General features: G+C 49.8%; 1 protein-coding gene across 1 annotated transcript in view; it reads left to right on the top strand.

Annotated features, from left to right (window-relative positions):
• RERE (arginine-glutamic acid dipeptide repeats) overlaps positions 1–20,992 on the top strand; it is a 130,434-nt gene that overhangs the window by 101,373 nt on the left and 8,069 nt on the right. Inside the window, exons 12-17 of the mRNA XM_041419549.1 lie at positions 14,461–14,623; positions 16,610–16,702; positions 17,420–17,619; positions 18,660–18,821; positions 19,955–20,068; positions 20,689–20,990. Coding sequence (XP_041275483.1) covers positions 14,461–14,623; positions 16,610–16,702; positions 17,420–17,619; positions 18,660–18,821; positions 19,955–20,068; positions 20,689–20,990 — 1,034 coding nt within the window. The remainder of the gene's footprint in view (positions 1–14,460; positions 14,624–16,609; positions 16,703–17,419; positions 17,620–18,659; positions 18,822–19,954; positions 20,069–20,688; positions 20,991–20,992) is intronic.

Below are 20,992 nucleotides of genomic sequence, written 5' to 3'. Positions count from 1 at the left end.
CATTCCATAAAGGTCACATCAAAATGAGGGGAAAACCCCAAAACAAACAAGCAACAGCACAAAACCCCAAACTCAGACTAGCAAGGATTTCATATTTTCGAAGTTGATTTTTCAGGTATTTTTGCTTCAGTCTCTCCCCAGCAATGCCCCCTCTCTCTTTCAGCGGTGAGAGCAGCCCATGGTGTAGCTGAATTCCCAAATACTCTGTTCAGTCTCCAGCTGGAGTTGTAAAGTTGCTGTGCTGGCAGCAGGACAGCTCCTGGGGAGGGGCAGTTCCTGGAGAGGGGATATTTCTGCATTTGGAGCAAGGAAACAGCTCCTGGAAACCAGGGGATGGACACTGATGGATCTGCTTCGCCTGACCCATAATGAGAGCTGCAGGTGTGACAGGACAGGGCTGGGCACACGTGGGACAGGCAGCTCCTGAGCTCATTGCCCAGCTTCCCAAGGTCACCTGGATCTGCAGGGAGAGTGGGGATTTCCACGGTGTCAGAGCAGGCTTTGGGAAGGGCAGCAAGGGAGGGAGGAGTGGAGGCAGGGAGTGCTGCCAGGGCTTTGCTGCCTCTCTGCCGTTTTGCCCTGTCTCCATCACAATTAATGCTGATGAGCCTTGCTCCAAGGCTGCTGGGCTCCTGGCCCTGCTCCCCCGCATCTCTTGGCAGGGGATATCTGCCCTGGGAAATGCAGGGAAAACAAGCTGCAGGTCCCTGCACCTCTGAGCAGAGCTGGGGCACCCAGTGCTGAATTCCTTTGGGCTCAGAGCTCTTGTGCAGGAGGAGCTGAGCCCACCTGAGCCCACCTGAGCCCACAGCTGCTCTGGGCTCACGGGCTGCACGTTTTCCTAAGCCTGCTGAGGAAGCAAGGCACAGCAACCCCTGCCAGTGACCCACAGGCAGGCTTTGCTGGGGTGTTTGACAGCTGGAGTGGTTTCAATTAGGAGCCCACTCTGCAGTAGCACGTGTGTGATGGATTAGGGAAGCCAGAGGAGCACAAACCTGTCCTGCTGCTTTGGGGCTCTCCTGGGGGGAAGCTGCTGGGCAGGGCTGGAGCTCAGCTAGGATGGGGCTTTGGGGTAGAAAATACACCAAAATAAATCCAGCCACTGCAGGAGCTCAGCTGTTTGAATTCGGTTGTGTGTGATACTCACACACCTTTTTCCACTTTTAATGTGGTTTTGAAAAGTTGAATTTTTGTGGGTGCTGTGGGAACTTCTGCCTGTTTGAGCTCTGGTTATTGGGTGTTTGCCTGCTCAGGGTAACTGCTGTGACTGTAAGGAAATCATTTGTATTAGTTGCAGGTTTGTTGGGTTTTTTTGTTTGGTTTTTATTTACAAAGGCTGTTTCTTTGTGTCTCCTCCCTCATCTCTTATTTTTTAAATGTTTTAGTATTTGTCTAGCTTCAAGTGTAGCTCTGACAAAGCCATTTCACTGAGTGTCAGGCTTTGCAGTGCTGCCCTCCTCAGCTCCATCAGGATTTACACAAACATCCCAGGAGCTGCTCCCTGCTTTTCTCTCCAGTGTTGTACGTGGGTGGGTGGGAGTGGGTTCAGCCTCCTGTTTATTCTGCTCCCCCAAGCTCCTCTTTTCTCCCTGGGGTGCTGCTCAGCTCTGCCATCACTGATGCTCCAGAGCTGGGGGTACAGAATTCCTGCTCCCTGCAAAGTCCCATTCCTGCCTGCACGGGCTGGGAAGGGCCCAGAATTCCCAGGTACTGTGAGAGGGAATTTCACACGATGAAAAATAAACACTCCAAGAGTCCTCACATGCCTGAGCTGCCTGTCAGGTGTTTGTGGAGCCTCTCGAGTGTGTTTGTGTATGAAAGATCCATGGGACATTTTAAAGAGGTGGCAGTGCTGCTGTGAAATAACACTGTGGAAGAATTCCACTCAGATTCCAGGGGTTCAGTGCAACTTTTTCAGTGTTTTCCCTTTTAGTTTTATCATAGGTACCATTTGCATGAAAACGTGTTTCTTAATTTGCAGCTTTTGTTTCATTTCCCCCCAAAGATGCCACTTTTTGTCCTGTTTGCTGGGTAGCAGTTGCTGACAGCAGTGTGTAGGCTCAGGGAATCCTGGTTACCCTCACATCCTGTGGGAATGGGCTGAATTCCAGACTGATTTCACATGTGAGGCCTGAGCAGTAGAAATAATGGGAGAAATTGCCTGTTTACCTTACAAAAAACACCTGCAAGGATGGACCAAAAGCAGATTCTGTGTCTTAGCAGTGTTACTGTGATGAGTTTAACGAGGGGGAAAGCAGGAGAGTTGGAATTCCTTGTGGAATGATACATGAGACATTCACAACTTCCCCTGTGCTTACATGTGGGCAGATCAAGCATAGTAAAGTGGGTTTTTTTAAGGAGAAAATAGCTCTTGTGGTGTGTCTTTCACATGGCACTGGGTTTCCTTTCCAGAGCTGTGCAATGTCTCAAATCCCTGTTACTGCAGGATGTGTGCCTTGGTGGTTGGATGTGTTTGTAATTAAACAGGAACTGGCATCTTGAGGCTGGGTTTTTTGCTAAGGCTGTGAAATTAGGGGTTTGTGGAGGGCAGAAGCAGCCTGGGAGAAGCTTTGGGTGGGGACAGGCAGGAGCTGGGGTCTCCCAGGAAGGTTTGTCACCGTGTCACCCCCTGAGGCTGCTCCTCCAGGGTGGGTGTGCAGGGGCAGCACAGACAAACCCCTGCAGAAGGTGCAGGTGTTCTGTCTGCAGGAGATGCTCCTTGTGCCCTGCCTGTGTGTGTGCACTGAGCTTGGCCACGAGCCCAAGCACCGAGTCAAGCACTGCTCTTGTTTCACAAATGGAAATCGTGCTCAGCCAGAGGGGAAAATCAGAGTGTGTCCCCCCCCAAATCCACTTTTATCACTCCAGTTGCTGTGCATACACACGGCAGCCAAATCAGCACCCTGAACTTCCATGTCAGGCTTTTTCCCAGCACTCAGTTGTGCCTCTGGGTCACTGCATCTTTCTGAAGAATTTATTTAGGGAGTGATGTTTTGCTGTAGTCAGTGAAATCCAGAATGAAATGAAACTTTCTAACAGATGAAAGCTGTTGTGCTTTGTCTGGAACCACAGGATGGTTGGTTTGTTTGCAGGGGACGTGAACCTGTTTCACAAAAACAAAGTTAGAAGAATGCAGTGGGGAATTTTGGCTATCAGGGATGAAGCAGAGCAGGATGTTTGCAGACAGCGCACGGCTTGGAGATTAGTATTCCAGCACTTTGAGAAGCTCTGTGCCTGCAGCTTATCAGTTAATAACAGTTTGTCCTTCCAAGAGCCACACAAGTGGAAACAGCAGCCGTGCTCCCAGAGGAGGAGGCCAGCAGGTGCTGGTGTGACATGTCCCTTCCCGCTGGCTGCGAGTTCCCCCTTCTGAGGGCTTCTCTCCTGCTCTGACACCTCAGTGCTGTGCTGAATTTGAGCTCTGATTAAACTGATCCCTCCTGCCACGCTGGGCAGTGACAGGGAGAAGGGGATCAGGGGTGTCACCTCGTGCCCCAGCAGTGCCTGTCCCCAGGGCTGCTGGCACAGCCTGGCTGGCACAGGGCAGGACTCCTGGATTCCTGAATTCCTTCCCAGGGCAGAGCCTGCGGTCTCTGGGTGAGGATGGGCTGCAGAGGAGGGCAAGGCTCTGACCTGAGCTGCAGTTCCACTTGCAGGACCTCAGGAGTCAGAGCCCTGAGCCATGCCCCACATTCCTGCTGCCCTTTTCCTTTACCCCTGCTTGTGGGGATCAAATTCACCTTCTGAGGGAGCAGCTCGGATTAATGTTTGCTGGAGACAGCAGGGCGGAACAGGGCTGGAAAGAATTGGTAATTTCTTTCACTTCTGAGCTCACTGTATAGGTATTATAGTGAGCTACAATGAATTGCTCTTCCTAATGCTGCTTTACAACTCTTAGCTTTGTCTTCTAGTTACATTTTGCTTGCTAAGGATTTTTTCTGACAGAAAGAATTTGAGACTGGAGGGAAGCAACAATAACTGAGGGATAAGCAGCTTACGTGGCAGTTCTTTGTGGTTTGGGGGTGGGGGGTTGCTTCTTGATGTCCTGCTTCAATATTCCTCTTTTCTTACGTTGCGCTGATAAACAGGAAAACACTGAAATACCCCTCAACCTTCCACACTTAATCTAGAAAAATCTACTGGTTTAGGGAGCTGTTCCTGGAGAGCAGTAAAAGGAAAACAGCTGTTCAGGGAGCAGATCTGAGAGGAGCAGAGTCTGTTTAAAATCAGGGTTTAATGGCAGGGGCTGTGCTGAGAGGTTGTGTTTGTGTGTCCATAACTCAGGGCAGGAGCCCGTCCTCCCTCTCCCTCTGTGGCGTGGGGGGTTTGCAGGGATGAGCTGCTGGTTTGTCTGAGCTCACTTGATTCTTTCCAGGTGTAAATGGACAGGATTCTTCCTCCATCTGGCCTGTTCAGATGTTGGACATCCTGTGCTAGTGATTTTTATTAAGAGGTCACATTGTGGCTTCCTTCAGCATGGGATCAGAGGGGTTGATAGTTTCCATCGTGAAATAACCAGGTGTGAGGGCTTCCAGAATTGTTGTTTCCAGGAGATTAAATCTTCCCATTCCTCGTTAGCAGCGAGGATAATTTCACAGAGTTTGTCTCCTGTGTGTAGTGATCAGTATTTTCTGATTGCTGCTGTGTTTGTAAGAAAGCCTTCAACCCCAGCAGCTCCCCCACGGGTCACGAGCTGGGAAGGGAGGGAGCTGTGTCAGGGAGGGGAGTGTGCACGTCTGACAAGCCAGGCTTTGTGTGATTCAGCACAGATGTGTTTGGAAAACCTAAAACATCTGGTGTGTGGAAGTGTGGAATGCAGGTCAGGGCTCAGACACATCAGGGGTTCAAGCAGTGCTGCTGCTGGCACACTTGCACTGCTGGTGGGTGTCACAGCACCAGGGGACCTTCAATTCTGATTTCTGTGTTTAAATAAAAGCAGAATTTAAATACAGAATGTGACATTTGAGAAACAAGTGGCAAATTCTTCCTCGCCTCGCAGTTCTCCTCTCCCTATCAAAAATGGGATCAAAATTTCAGATTCTGTATTTTTGTTGATTTGAGTGTGTTTCTTGCCTTGGTTTCGTGGTATGTTATCTTCTCAGTGTCCAGCACCTGGTACTACAAAACCTGCCAATATTCTGGATTCTACCTTCACCTGGGGAGGCCGGGAGACAGCAAAGAGAAGCAGCAGCTCTGGTGAGCAGGCAGGCAGTCCTTGGTGGCCCATAAATGCTGCAGGATTTAATGTGGCTGTTCCAGAGTGGCTGCAGCAGCCTGGGGACTGGCACATTTCCCAGCCCATCCAGAGGTGCTGGGTGATGATGATGATGATGATGAGTTCAGCCTGCTCTGCCCACACAGGGACCAGTGGGTGACTTCAGCTGGAGCTTGACAGAACTGGGAGCTCCTGTGTTCAGTGCCAGGGGCTGCTCAGGTGAGCAGGGCCAGGAGTGTGCTCTGCCAAGGGAAATCACCCCTGGAAATGCTCTCCTCACACCAGCCAGGTGTCATCCATCTCCCCTGGGAATGTGCAGCTGGATGGGGGAATTCCTGAGCTTGGGATGCTGGTGTGGCTGTGGGGTTATTTTATTGTCCCTCCCCATCCTGCAGTGACAGAAGGCCAGGGTGCCTGAGCTCAGCCCTGCAGGGTCTGTCACCCCAGGGAGGCTGCACTGCTGGGAGCACTGATCCCAAGTGACACTTCCATGGGAATGGGTTGAAATGGTTGAAATACCAGCTGGAATTATTGCTGGGAAGTACTCACCTAGCAGCAAAAAAAAAAAAAGCTCACAGTTATAGCTCAGGAAAGGTTTTGGTGATTATAGTTTGATTCTATTTGTAAAAGTGGCATGATGAAATAATTAAAATATTTTTGAAGTAGTAGAACTTTCCTAATCATTACAAGCCTAATTTCAGTTGTTGGGAAACAAATGAGCATCTGTACACCTTCCTGAGATGCAAGGGGATTACATTCCCTGCTGAATTACAGAATTAAATTTTTAATACTTTGTTTAAACAGGAATTATGAAAGTAGACAATGCTCTGTCCTTGTGTTCGGAGTGTCCCTTTCTCATGCACATGCACAAATTGGCCTTTCACTTAAATTAATTAAAGCTGACATGCAAACCACAACAACAGGCAGTCTGGGTGGCAGATGAAATGACCAAAATCTGTCGATATCTTTTTGTTGGCTTGAGCAGCTGATGGTTGTGGATGTGGTTCTCAGCCCTGTGTAAAATCCACGGAGCAGAGGAGCTGCTCCCATTTCCTGGCAGCCATTACACGCTGCCAGCACAAAACCAGTTCTTTCTTAACAGTCCTTTCCGAGGCTCAAAAATGGATTTTCCTCCCAGCCACTGTCATTCAATTATCACCTCAGGAAATGCACAGATATAACTGATGATCCCTTTCAAGCATCCTGCGGTTTTCCACTCCTCCCATCCTTCATTTCCCTGCCTGCTCCAGTCATTAGATGTAACATTGCCCATGTATATTTTATAGGGTGACCCTGACGGCTGTCGCTTTGAGGATGTGCAGAGATAATAAGATTGCGCATGTAATGAAGGGCAGATAAATAGAAAAATGTTTACAGGATGGAGTGTGGTGGTTGGAAGTGCTTTATGGCTTGGTGGCTGGCTTCTCACTGACACAGCCCACAGGAACCACGGCTCCCTGGGCTTCAGAGTGAAAATGGGATGTGTCTTAGGCTCTGGAAAGGTGGCCAGCAGCAGGGAAATGGGGTTTTGTTCCTCAGCCTGAACTCCAGCAATACCCAATCAAGAAACGTAATTATCGAGCCGGTGCAAAAAAAGAGAGTGCAGTTAAAGGGATAATTGGCACCTCCATTGAGCAAATCGTGTTCTGGGCATTGTGCTGCTAAATTCTCATTGTAATTCTCAGTATTGATGGGGAGGTGGAAGTGGAGTGGGACAGACACAGTCCAGTGCAGACAATGCCCTGAAAGCTTTCCTCAATAACTGGCATCAATTTATCTGGGTATTTATCCCACTCTCCTCTTTGTCCTGGTGTGTGAGTTCAGCTCTGGAGAACTTGCCCTGCACAAGAGGCTGGCAGGGAGATGCTGCCCAGGATTTTGGTGAGGGCTGTGGAATGGAGCAGGGAGCACCTTGTGCCATCTTCCAGAGGCATTTCAGCCCTGCTCCTCAGAGCCACGCTGAGCCTCATTGCCTGGCCCTGTGTGTGTGCTGAGGGGTGAGAACATCCCAGCAGTTGGGCTTCAAAAATCTGCAGAATTGTACTTCTAAAATGTGCAGAATTGTACTTCTAAAATCTGCAGAGCAGGGGCTGTCAGGTGTGCGCAGCACCAGAGGGTAAAGTTAAATTACTGGAGAAAAAAGTGGTGGAGAAAATCAGGATTTCTGACCCCAGGAACGTTGATCATGCAAATTGCAAAGGGAAAGCTGAGTAGAAAATAAATAACAAACGTGTGTAAGGCTGGGGTCCTGAGCTGTCCCTGCTTTGATAACCCCGTGTGGCTGCAGCCCCAGGGATGCCCCTGGGACGTTCCTGGTGACCCTGGCAGTGCTGCACAGAGCCACCACTGCTAAAGACAGGCTCTAATAATTAATAATGGATGCAGCCAACAGCGTGTGAGTTCCTGTGGGGATTGGGAACTCTGTTGATTAACAAAGAGGAGTCTCTGGAGGAAGAAGCCTTAATTACAAAAGCTTTCTTTCCATTCTGGCCCGATGCAGAGAGGGGTGGCAGCTTTTAACTGGGGCTCAGCCTTGAAACAATGCCCCAGTGTGCTCTGCATTTGTTTTGCACAACTGTTAAAGCTGGTACTTAAATCCCTAAAAATGGAGGGGAAAGAGAGTTGTTTGCATAGCGAGGGTAAGTTCCATAAAACGTTAATTATCTTATTTGCTGCCAGTTTGTGCAACCTTAATTACAAACACTGGAAGAGACCAACAAATGAACTGCAAGGAAATGGCGAGTTAGATGTGGCACACAGAGCGGTTCCTGGTGTTTTTTTGGGGATAATTCAGATTTCTCAGTGGTTTGCTAAAGCCATACAGGCAGGAGTGAAGCAGGGATTCCAGCTGTCAGAAAGAGCAGCTCGTGTTGAGGGCAAAAGGAAAGTGAGTGTTGAGCACTGAGCTTCACAGGGATGGGTAAGCCTGCCCAGCAGGCCTGGGCTGGGATTCTGCAGGAGTTTCAGGGGCTGTCAGTGCTGGAGCTGCTCACAGAGTTGGAGGTTAATCAGCACAATTGTCCTTCCCACTCAGGATTGATCTCGGCCAATTTATAAATCTTTTTTCTCTTTGTTTCCCCACACCATAAAACTTCAAAAGGATGTGCTGGGACTTAATTTGTAAAACTGCATTGACTTTGTCATCAAATGGAAGCTGCTGTACAGTGCTGGAGTGTTGCTGTGCTACTGCAGATAATGTTTGTTTTGAAGGAGAGATTATTTACATCCAGCTCATGTGCTCCTTTCCTTTTTTCCCCCTGTCTCCGCAGTCCCTGCACTGACTCTCTCCTCTGATAGTGATTCCATTACTCACCCATTGTGTGGGGGAATCAGTAGGAGCTAAGAAGGGCAAATACATTCTGCTGGGGCAATTAGAGAAATGTGACCTGTGTGTTTAGGTGACAGGCACAGTGAAATTATTCTAGTCTCTCCACTGCTTGAGGAACTTGGGAGTGAAATCTTCGGGTTCCAAGGTTATTTTAGCACTGCCAGGAGTGCCCCAGCTCTCTCAGGACCCGTGGCAGCTCTTGAGACAGAATCCTCATTTGTAGGAGAGGAGCTCCCTCTTCCCCTGCTGAGTGAGGACTGAGCAGGGTACCAGTACTCATTTAGCAGGAACAATTAGAAAGCATAAAGCTCTGTCTGACTGCAGGTTTTTTTCCACAACAAAATGAAATCCAGAAGATGCAGATGGAGCCTCGGCTGGGTTCCCAGGAAATTCTGTGACTGTTCCTGTATTGGGAGTTAAATTGACAGCATAAAACGCAAGGAGTCAGCCTGGGTTTGTTACACACCTGTCTCCTCTTTGGATTGCCACTTGCCCAGCCTGTTTGCCAGGAGTTTCAAATTAAAAAAATGAAACCAGGGAGCTTAACCTCGCTGTGGGCAGGGCAGGGAAGCAGTGGGGGGCAGCCAATCTCCCAAAACTGGAGGTGCAGTTCCTAGCAGGGGCCAGGAGCCAGGGCTGTGCTGCCATCCAGGAGATAACAAATGGCCAGAGGAGCTGCAGGGTAAAATGGCTGTACTTGTACTTCCAAAATCTGTCAGAGAGCCCAGACCTGCAGGGGATTCCTTAGAGAGCATCCCACGATTTTTAGTGGGTTTTTTTTTTTGTAGTGTTAAGTAAAATATTGCTTGATATTTTAAAAGCCTCTCTTAAAACCTCAGTAATGTGTTGGAATATGCAGGATTGCTGTGCACCCAAGGTGGACATTAATCAGTGCTACTGAACAAGCTGCTGAGACTTACTGCTTAATTAGAGCATGTGCAAAGCTGTTTGTCACTGCTGGCAGAGGCACCGAGCCCCACGCTGGAGGAATGGCCAGGTTCAGCTCTGGAGCTGCTCCTCTGGGCCTGCTGCAGTTTGCAGCCCTTCAGCTTGTTCAGTACCACCTTGTCTCTCTCTGGGTATGGATTCATCAGAAGAACCAGCCACAGAGTCATCAAGGCTGGAAGAGCCCTCCAAGATGATGGAGTCCAGGTTTTAACCCATGGTCACACTGCACTGTGTCCCCAGGTGCCACATTGACCTGCGTGGGGTGATTCCACCCCTGCCCTGGGTGCTTTGGGTGTGTGATGGAAGGGGTGGATGTTTTCAGTTTTGTCTCCTGGCAGTGCAGGGCCATATCCTGGGTTGTTCTGTGGAGCTTTAGGAGGCAGACTGACCCTGCTGAGGCTCAGTGTGTTCCACACTGCCATGACCCAAACCCGTGCTCTGATCCTGCCCTGGAGCAGATGCTGGGAGCCAGCCTGTGCCAGGGCATCCAAGGGAAGCACTGCAGACTGGTTTTACTGCAGGACTTTACAAGAGTATTAGCTAAATTGAGTTGACTTAATAAAATCTTGAAGCATTCCAGAAAGATTGTGAATTCATTAAGGCCACAGCTGGACAATCTGTTCCCTGTGCTCTGCCATGGCTGCTTACAGCCATTGAGGAGTGCTGTCATTTACCTTTTCTCTTTCATTACTGCAAAGCTATTCCCCTCCCCCAAGATTCTTTTTTTTTCCCCTGTCAGAGCTCGGCTCTGGGGAAATTAAACAGCAATTATTGTGTTTGCTCACTGTGTTATACCCTAACAGATACTTGAAGGGAAGTCGGTGTGTATGTGATTGCACAGGAGCTGTGCTGCTGCAGGGCTGTCAGAGCCCTCCTGTCCAGGGATGCACACCCAGCCTTAACCCTCTGTGTGCCAGGGCAAGACTGAGCACAAACACAGCTCGGGCTGTGGGTTTTACATTTGAAAATGCTGATAAGAAGTAGAAAACCAGGGCTTGCTGAGGTAGAGGGGCTGCTCTGGTGGGAGTGATGTGCTGGGGGAAGGATCGAGCTGGCAGAACACAGGTGAGAGTGAAAAGAGTGGGACAGGCAGGGGAGAGGTGGCAGAACACACAGGTGAGAGTGAAAAGAGTGGGACAGGCAGGGGTGAGCTGGCAGAACACAGGTGAGAGTGAAAAGAGTGGGACAGGCAGGGTTGAGCTGGCAGAACACAGGTGAGAGTGAAAAGAGTGGGACAGGCAGGGGAGAGGTGGCAGAGCACACAGGTGAGAGTGAAAAGAGTGGGACAGGCAGGGTTGAGCTGGCAGAACACAGGTGAGAGTGAAAAGAGTGGGACAGGCAGGGGAGAGGTGGCCCTGGCAAGGACAGTCCCCTGCTGGGGCAGGTGAGGGCTGGAGCACTCCAGGTGTCAGCTGGGAACTGCAGAGAAACCTTCATGAGCTCCTGCAGGAGGGACCTGAGCCACATCTTCCTGTGCAGAAATCATCTGCAGAACGGAGCTGAAAGGAGATGAAGTGTGACTTTTTTATATGCACCTACTCCGTGGGGTGAAATGGCCTTGGCAGGAGGAGGCAGGACTGGAGTCGTGAGCTGCTGAAAGCTGAACTGGTGTTTTCAGTGAGGAACATAATCCCCTCTGCCTCGTGAAACTTGGGAATGTAGGTGTTGTCAGGGAAATGTGCCGTTAAAAGCCTGAATAATGCTTCTCATTTTGCTTTGTGTGTGTTTGGGACAGTTAATCAGGCGTTAACATGGAAACACGGAGCTGTGTGTGCAGGAAGAGGGGTGGTGGTGTGTGAAGGTGAGGCTGCAGTCTGAATCCTGGAGGGGAAAGGAATCTTCTCCCCACAGTGCTGGAAAAGAAAAAGCTGGGCCTTGGAGTTGGTTTGGGAGGGCATTAACAGCATCTTGGTGGATGTGGCACATACAGTCACCCCAGAGGTTTCACCCTTCCTCATTAAGGAATGAGTTACAGCTCTTAGAGGGTGTCAGTGCCCCCTGAGCTGGGCCGGGTGGTGCCAGAGGGATGCTCAGGCTGCTCTGCCTTGGCTTCACCATGTGTTGCAGCAGTAGCCAGCCTGCACCCAGCACCCAGAGGACAAGGACAGAGTGTTTGCAGGCTGGCAGGGCAGGCTGATGGCCTGGGAGCCACAAAAAGAGCTTTGGAGCAGCTGGGCCAGCCCTGCCCAGGCTGGCACAGCTCAGAGATGTGGGATGTGCTGACTGCGAGACCTTGTGGTGAGCTGAGGTGAGATCACCGGGAACAAAATGATCATTACAGGCCATTCATGTCAGAGCGTTCATGCCTCTCTGTTTGCTTGCAAGCAAAACCAGCAGCTAATTTGCAAGGCAGCCTTTTGTCCCAGGGCCTTTGATCAATGCTGGCCTGTGTTAATGTTTCAGGAGGCTATTGATTTCTGCAGCAGCTTTTGTTCCTGAATTTATGTGCCCTGGCTTTCAGCAGCACGCACTGTGCATGTTTGATTAAAGCTCATTTGACTTCCTTGCAGTGAGGCTGGAAGCTGTTTTTGCTCCCTGTTTGGGGAACCAAAGCTTGCCTGACTTAGTCCTTTGTGCTGCAGGCTGTGCCACCCATGCAGCCAGCAGGCTGGGGGTGTGATGCTGCCAGGCTAATCCCTCGGGCACACAGTGACATCCTGGGGAGCCGGGTGGCTGAGGGGACCCTGCGTGAGTTCTTGCAGTGGGGTACCTGTGTAACCTGGCATCCTGGGTGTGCTCCCCCTCTGACTTCCCTCTTGCTGCCAGAGCCCTGTGCCGAGTGCTGCACTTGTGCAGGCTGACCATGAACTGGAAGCACAGAGTATTCTTTAGTCCTTGAATCTGTGCATTGTAGCTGGGGTGAGACTGGTTGTTGAATAAATAGACTTTGACTTCATCTTTATCCGTGTGCAGTTGTGACTGCACTTCTGAGCGAGTCTCGGGGGGGAAAAGCATTATGGTCACGAGGCTGGCATTTGCTATAAATACCCACAGTTTCTTTTTTAAAGTTTGGTTTATGATCTGCATGTATAAGTTGTTAAACTTCCCTTGGGACCTGATGGCTTTGCAGTGTGTAAATGGAGCTCTGATAGGTTCCCATTCCCTATTTTATGATGGGAGGAGAACAGATTGGTTCCTGCTCTGCTGTTGCCATGTGTCAGAGGACACATTAATTCACTGACATGAAGACATGGGATTTACTGACTTGCTCCTTGGTGCTGACACCTCAGATTTGATACAAATGAATTTATAGGTTAAAAAAAACGACTGGTTTCATTTGCCAGAGACTTTCTGCCTGTGCAGAGCATTGCAAAAGCCTCCCTGCAGAGCCCAGCCTGGCTCCTGGCACAGGCATAGCCCCAAGTGGACAAACAGCTGGCCTGGGTGGACTTTGAGCCCACTTAATGGGCTCAGGGAAATGGTATTTCCAAAGCAAACACGTGCAGGGAACAGGCAGGAGCAGAGCAGGGTGCTGGCCTCAGAACTGCTGTTCTGCCCAGCTTGCCATGAGCACTGTGTTCTCATCACCAGGCAGCTTCAGATCCTCTGCAGGAAACACATTTTTAATATTTTAGTAGGGCTTTAGTCCTTCAGAATCAAGAATTGTAAGTAACCTTTTGCCCACTTGCTCCTCCTCAGCAGCCATCACTGATCATATGTTATTTTAATGTGTAATACACAAACATAGTTCAGGTCCGTGGTGGGGATCAGCAGCATCATCCCAGTCTGTGGCAGCACAGATTAAAAATGATCTGTTCTGCCTGTTGCCAGAATGTGGTCGTGTTCTTTCTTCTGGGGTTTCTATTTTTAAATTAGGCGCTGGTAAAATTCTTAAGTGCCTTAAATGTCAGCAGTTAATGTCTAGAACAACATCCTCCCTTTGTCTTTGGAGTGTTTCAGTGGTGCAGGTATTGGTTGTGGCTGTAATTGCTTGTTTGGGGCCCTGGGGAGGGTTTGGATTCAGGCAGGGTCGTTATTGGAGTTAACTCCTGCTCTGCCCGGAGCAGGGCCTGCAGGATTTCCCCACGGAGGCAGCAGGCTGAGGTTATTTGATCACATAAAACACAGTTCAAAGAAACCCTTTTTGTGGCCAATTCAGGTATGTTTGTTCTGATGTTGATTTTTTCAAGGGGCTGGTTAGAACTTCTCCGTTTTTCTCTTGCAACTTGAAAGCAACAACACCTTTTACCTTAGAGGCAGACAAGTCGCCAGGAAATGATGGGGTTTCAAAGTAAGAGAAAAGAGATTAAAACCACATGCTGTTCTTTGGTTCAGCCTTGCATCCGCAGGTTTGAATGGCAGCTGCTGCACTTCCTGAATGTAAGCCAGATTCATTATGCTGTGAAATTATCACTCATTTCTCTAGGTGTGCTCTTTTAACTGCTTAATTAATTTAGATGTGGGTATATATATTCAAATTAAAACACGATTTAGTGTGGTGGGGTTGTGTTACGGTTATAGACTTGTTGTCGAACATGTTTGTACTCAGACTTTTCAGCACCTTACACAGGAATACTGAACAATGCCCGACTGTGGGATGAAGGGTGACAAAAAGGCAGAGTGTGTTTGGGCTGAGCCTTGTTCCCTCTGTGGACGGCAGGAGCTGTGGCAGGTTTGGGGTGGCTGGCAGAGGTGGCAGGGGGTGCTGACAGTGACACAAGGGCACCCTCTTCTGAAGCATCCAGGTGGAGGCTGGCTCCTGCTGCTTCCCAGCCTCTCTCCTTTCCTAGGGGAGGAGTGAAAAGGCATTTATTTACTTATTTTCCTCCTCTGTAAAAGCAAACAAAAAATAATGAGGGTTTTTTTTGGTGTGTCTTACCCAAATAGTTCTTTTTTTTCTGGCCGAAATCCATCGTGATTCTTCCTGGAAAAATCCCTGCGTGCCCGCAGCGAGCCAGGTGAGGCAGGAAGCTGACAGGTCGGGTTTGCAGTCCCTCTAACCCCCGTGCTGTGTGTCGTGTGCTTGCAGGGGGAGCTGATCACCTTCTATTACTACTGGAAGAAGACCCCCGAGGCGGCGAGCTCGCGCGCGCACCGGCGGCACCGGCGCCAGGCCGTGTTCCGCAGGATCAAAACCCGCACGGCCTCCACCCCGGTCAACACCCCCTCCAGACCCCCCTCCAGCGAGTTCTGTGAGTGCACACCCAGCTGGGCACCTGGCTCTGGGCAGGGAGCAGCCAGGGAACGGTGCCACACCTGCCAGGGGACAGCGAGGAAATGGAGCTGGGGCAGTCAGCTCTCTGTTCCTGCGCCTTCCTGCTGGAATGTGGAGGGTGGCTTTGATCATTTGTGCAGTTCCTTAAACGTAAAAGCATCCTGTGAGGATGGAAATGCTGCCCTGGGATTGGATTTCCCTACTCTTTTTGTTGGTGCTGTGTTGTATTTTCTGCAGGCTTGTTACAGAAATGGGGATTGGAAAGCACAGAAGGAAGGAAGGGAGGGAGGAAGTGCTCCCTGCCTTTGGAAGGAAGTCCCTTCCATCCTTGTGGGTGACCCCTACCCTCTGCTGGAGCTCAGACTGTGCTGCAGCCAGCACTCTCTTAGGGATCTTGGAGGAGCGTTGGCCTTGCCTGGAGCAGAGGTGTCTAACCCAAGAGCAGTTCCCTGCTGCTTGCACAGGGTCCCCACAGGGACAGAAACCTTTGCCCTTATGGGAAAGGTTTGTTACCCTGGCAGCTTTAAATCTTTCTAAACCCACGGGGCTCATGGAGAAAAGGGGCTGTGGAAGGCAGGTTGGCAGGTGTAAAAATGAACGTGGGCAGGTGGAGGATGAACAGGCAGGACACAGAATTCTATCCAGGGTAGAAGGGAAGGAGCAGGAAAGGGCTGGGAGCTTTTCCCTGCTGAACTGGTAGGATTTACTGCTGGTCTCTCTGTGCACAGGGAGTGAGGGTCTGGACTCCACAGCTCAGTCCAAGATACTCAGCATGTGAGAGCTTGTGGCTGGGAGGATGAGAATAAAAATTCATTTAGCAAAAGAAAGCAAGTGCTAGCCTGGGGTCAGCTCTGCAGTCAGGGTTTGAACACCTGCAAGTATTAATGTAGGAATCAGGGCAGTGGTAGCTATTAAATGTAACCCTGTGTTAATTTGAAGGGTAACGAGTTGCTGACAAATGCTGATTGCTAGTGCTGGAGAATCTGTGAGCTTTAATCCATAAACTGTAACCTGCATGTACAAAACATCCTCTTGGAGCCTTAGAAAAACAGTGTTCCTGCATCAAGGACTTCTGTTCTAATTAAAGATTTGAACAGAAGAAGCCTGAGGGCTTCCTGCTTGTGCCAAATTATAGCCCTGTTATGTTGTGAATTTATAGTGGTGGGACTAGAAAAATGCAGTGCTCTCAAAAGGGAAATATTTACTCCTGAGGTGTTTAGAAGGTAAGATAAGTTTTTGTGATGTCTGCATAGTTTCAGTGGTTTAGATGCTGCTTTTGAGCTCATAGATGTGTAATCAGCTAATTTGCCACAAAGGGACCCTTTGCATATGCTCTTCTTCTTCAAAACACGACATTTTTGCAGTATGAGTTTGACACAGGTCCTGCATTAGGGACAGGAAAGCTGGTGTTAGCTATCCTTTAGTGCCTCTCATCCAGAAGGATCTCAAGATGTTTTTCAAACAGGTCCATGGTATGTAAGCATTGATTCCTCCACCCACAAACAGCTGTACTGCTGGGTAACAAAACAAAAACCAGAAAAGACACTACAGGACCTGTTCATGGAATCTTGTAGGTTTTGAGTATAGAATATTTGATTTTAAATTTGACCAGATTCTAGAGGTAAATGTCTTTTCTCTTGAAAATTGTGGGCTTGGAACACAGCCTCTTCACCTCAGCATGGATGGTATTTGAATGACAGCTTACCTGGAGATGTACCACGTGCTGAATCAGAGATTCCAGGAGTTGCATCCCTTGGCACATTCCTGGAATCCTCTTTAACCTGCAGCCTGATGAGGTCTGGCTTTGCTCAGTTTGAACAGTCAGAGATAACGGCCATGCAAGGCAGGGTGGGCGTGGGAAGTCACGATCTATTCTACTTACTGCTTATTTTAGCCAAGTAGGAGGAAATAGAAAATCCTGCTGAGTGTTTATTTTCCATTTTCCTCTTTCTCCCACCCTCAGTGGACCTGAGCTCGGCCAGTGAAGATGACTTTGACAGCGAGGACAGCGAGCAGGAGCTGAAGGGCTACGCCTGCCGCCACTGCTTCACCACCAGTATGTCCCAGTCCCTGCTGGTGTCCCCTCTGCTGCTGCCTGGGGGGTGGGTTCAGCCAGCAGGAGCAGCTCCTGGGCTGGTACAGCTGTTCACACCAGTGTGGGGGTGAATCAGCTCAAACGTGCAGCGTTCCTAACTGAGTTAATCAGGCTTTGCCATTGCAGATGAATACTGCGGTGACAAAGGAGAAGCCTGAGGTAGACATTTAGGCAGGAATAAATCTGCATAATCCATAATCTATGTAATCAATTTGTGACATAATGAATCAGTGTTAGGCTGTGGCTGTCACACACAAAACTTCCTGATGCTGCACCAAATCTCCTGTGCTTCAGCCCCCTTGCTGTGGCTGTTCCTGAAGGTGGCCTGATGCTGGGGCATTGGCAGCTGAAAGTGGAAGCCCCAGAATGAGAAAGGAAATAAGAGGTTCAGGGCTCACTTCCCTTGCAGAAACCACAGCTCTGAAGAACAGCTGCCTGTTAGCTCCCAGGTGGAGCAGAAAAGGTTTCTTTCTGTGCCTCAAAGCTGTAGTTTCTTAAGCAAGCAACCACAGTTTGTAAAAATTGAATATTGAGGATGCGCACTGGGACAGGACAAACTTTTCCAGAAACTTCTCCAACTTTGTTACCCATAGAAAAGCAGTTTTTTTTAACAATTCCCTGTGTGTGTGTGCTGGTGTGCCCTGTGAGGTGCTGAGCTGTTGCTTTCCCTGCCCCAAGCCTCCAAGGACTGGCACCACGGGGGCCGGGAGAACATTCTGCTGTGCACGGACTGTCGGATCCACTTCAAGAAGTACGGGGAGCTGCCGCCCATCGAGAAGCCCGTGGACCCCCCACCCTTTATGTTCAAGCCTGTGAAAGAGGAAGATGATGGCCTCAGTGGGAAGCATAGCATGAGGACACGGCGCAGTCGAGGCTCGGTGCGTTTCACCCTCTTTGAGTGCAGGGGTGGAAGGAGCCAGAGCCCTGAAGTGCCCGCTTTGCCATGGGCTGTGCCTGCTCCTGCTGCCTGTGTGTGCCAGGGGGAGCTTTGCTTCTCTGGAAAAGGGAGATGGGATGTCCCTGCAAGCTGTGTTATCTCTGTCAGGACTGGCAGTGGGCTGTCGCCATAAGGGGGCATTGACAGTGCATTACAGATCCTGTGCTAGTACATGTCCTCCTTCCAGCTGCATCCTGTCAGAGGTACACCCTTGGGAGGAGTTAAAAAAAATCAGATGGTGTTCATGTGGTCTCCTCGTGTTACTGGAGTTAAAGCCTCTTCCCTACAGAGGGCTCTGCAACCTGAGCTGTGACTCTGCTCTGAGTTGTGACTCAGGTGGGGCACCAGGAACCTTCCTGGGAGCAGCTCTGGGTGATTTATCTTGGAGTTGGGTGTAGCTGATGGAAAGCAGCAGATAGATTTCTTTCCTTGCTCTCCCCTCTCTGTCTTTCTGAACAGGATGATGTGACCATTGATTCTAAACACCTCGTGAGGCTCCACTCTTGGCGAGTGTTGGCTCCATTGCTTTTTTGGTAGTCAGTCCTCCAAAAAACTGCCAGAATGGCAGGGAAGCAGCATTAATTATTGAAATGTACTCTGCTGATCCCTTAGTGCATAGCAGGAGCATGCTGGAACTGGGAGTTTAGACCTTGGCCTTGACTGCCAGCAGATGGAGTATTTTTAATGGAACATGGGGTTCCTCTCCTGCCTCAGACACCCTCGTGTGTGCATTTCCTAAATGCCATTTCTAACAGACACTGCTGATGAAATAATCAACACTTAATGCTTGTGAGTAGTCAGATTAAGGATTTGCCTCCTTTGACATTTGAGTGCAGTTGGGTTTTGAAGGAGGAAGTGCAGCGAGCCGGAACGCTGCAGGTTTTTGCCGCCGGGCTCTGCCAGGGCTGTGCTCCCCGTGGCTCTGCCGAGGCAGAGCACTCTGGGGACCCTCTGAGTGCTGACCTGGGGTGTTGTCCCCAGATGTCGACCCTACGCAGTGGCAGGAAGAAGCAGGCAGCCAGCCCCGATGGCCGCGCCTCGCCCATCGCCGAGGACGTGCGCTCCAGCGGCCGCAACTCGCCCAGCGCCGCCAGCACCTCCAGCAACGACAGCAAGGCCGAGTCTGTCAAGAAATCCACCAAGGTAACCCTTCCCCCTGGGCTCTCCTGGCCAGGGCTGCACACCTGAGGCCTCTCGGGCAGGTACAGGAGGCTGGGGAATGTCTCCGTGTCCCAGCAAACGCTGTGAGCGTGGATATGGCAGAGGTGGAGAACCTGGAGCTGCTTTGTGCCTGGCCAGGGAGGGCTGGGAGTGATCCAGCCTCTCCAGCAGCCCCACAGAACCTCCCTGCTCTCTCAGTAAAGTAATCCCTCCACTTAGGATGCAAATGCAAGCATTGAGCTCAGGGGAGTAATGCAGATCAGAAGTGCTGAATTTAAGGCAGTAGACAGTTTTGGCGATTTTTTGTAAGCAGTATTTAATCTTTGTTTACAAAGTATGAACATTTAGTAATTGAATCTGCTTCTGCTACTGTTTTTCTGGAGGTGTTCAGAGCTTGATTGTTCAGAGCAAGCTGACAGTTGAGTCTGTTCAAATGAATTGAGTGCTTTTCCAAGAGAGTTCTGAAGAAACAAAGCCACATGAAGCTGAAGGCTTACCATTAAGCAGTGTGAATTGAGAAGCAGCAAGTTTAAAATAAATATTACACACACAAAAAAAAAAAAGTCAAAATGAGCATGGAGCAAGTTTTCACGTTATAAAACTGAAAACTTGGCAGAATTTGAAGTTAGGTAATTATGTGATGCACAGAGCTTTTCCAGGCCATGGGAGAAGGTAGTAATCTCAGAATAGCTGTTCACTGTTGTCCCTGTGTTTGAGGGGATCTAAAAATACTCCTCTCAAAATATCAAGAGTAGAGCAAGACTTTCATGTAGCAGAAGGAGGCTTATCCTGTCTCCTGCAGAAATTCTGGCTCTGTCTTGCACCAGTTAATAACTGGTGTTGGTCTCTGTTGGGCCTGCTGTGAGTTCCTGATGGACTTGGTCCTGCCCAGCTCTCTTTAAAATATCCCTTGATATGAGGAATGCTTTATGCACTTTGCCTTTTTCCTACAGGTTTGATGTGTATTGGATTGCTCTTAAATACTGACTATGCCAACTCCTCCAAGGAGTTCTGCTGCTCCTTAATTTGTGTTAAACAGGGTGGCATTGGCCTACACTCAGCTTACTTTTGCATTTACACCACTGGTAACTTGTGTTCTGTCTCCTTTGTGGCAGAAGATAAAGGAAGAGGTATCTTCTCCTCTCAAGAACTCCAAGAGGCAGCGGGAAAAGGCAGCGTCAGACACGGAAGAGCCTGACAGGTCCAATGCCAAAAAATCCAAAACTCAAGTGAGTCCCACAGAGGAGTATTTCCTCTCAGGAGAATGGTTTGAGGTGGGGAGGGGGTGCAAATCTGGTAACAAACCAAAAACATTAAATCAATTTAAGCCACAGCAAATTGTAACTTAATCTGTGGCTGGAAAGTGACCAGTGTTATAATGTGTTCCTTCTGCTGAAAACAGTGCAGTGATATGGGGTAAGTCCACAAGTTGGGTTTTTTCTTTATTTTAATATTAATATCAACCATATAGGAGTACATTGGGTTGCTCTCCACTCCTTTCCTCCTTTTTTTTTAAATCTCAATTTGGGTTTTTGTCTTCTCTGACGAGTTAGAAGGCCACCACTGGAGTTGTCACAAGACAAATCTTTTCCATTGCTGGTCACCCTCACAGTGAAGAAGAGTTTTGCTGTGTTCAGCAGGACCCCTCCTGTGTTTCAGTTTGTTCCTGTTGCCCCTGGGCGCTGTGGGAGAATCCTGGTTCTGCTGTCTTTGCACTCCCTTGTGTGTTTGTGTTCCATGCTGGTTTAGAGAGCTGTGAGCTTCAAAGGGCACCTGCCCCTGTGTGTGACACACCCCGTGCCTGGTGTGCTTTCCTGGGCTCAGTGCTCCCTGTTGCCTCTCCCCGCAGGAGATCAGCAGGCCCAACTCCCCCTCGGAGGGAGAGGGCGAAGGCGAGAGCTCGGACAGCCGCAGCGTCAACGACGAGGGGAGCAGCGACCCCAAGGACATCGACCAGGACAACCGCAGCACGTCCCCCAGCATCCCCAGCCCCCAGGACAACGAGAGCGACTCGGATTCCTCCGCTCAGCAGCAAGTGCTGCAGGCGCAGCCCCAAGCGCTGCAGGCCCCGAGCAGCTCTGCCCAGGCCGCCGCTCCCACCCCGCCGGTGCCGGCCCCGCTGCCGGCGCTGCCGCCCGCGTCCAGCGCGGCCC

This window comes from Onychostruthus taczanowskii, unplaced genomic scaffold (genome assembly GCF_017590055.1).
Source record: "Onychostruthus taczanowskii isolate IOZ18803 unplaced genomic scaffold, ASM1759005v1 scaffold61, whole genome shotgun sequence".
Lineage (NCBI taxonomy): Eukaryota > Metazoa > Chordata > Aves > Passeriformes > Passeridae > Onychostruthus > Onychostruthus taczanowskii.
The sequence above is the reverse complement of the archived record's forward strand: the minus strand, read 5'-3'. Positions and strand labels throughout refer to the sequence as shown.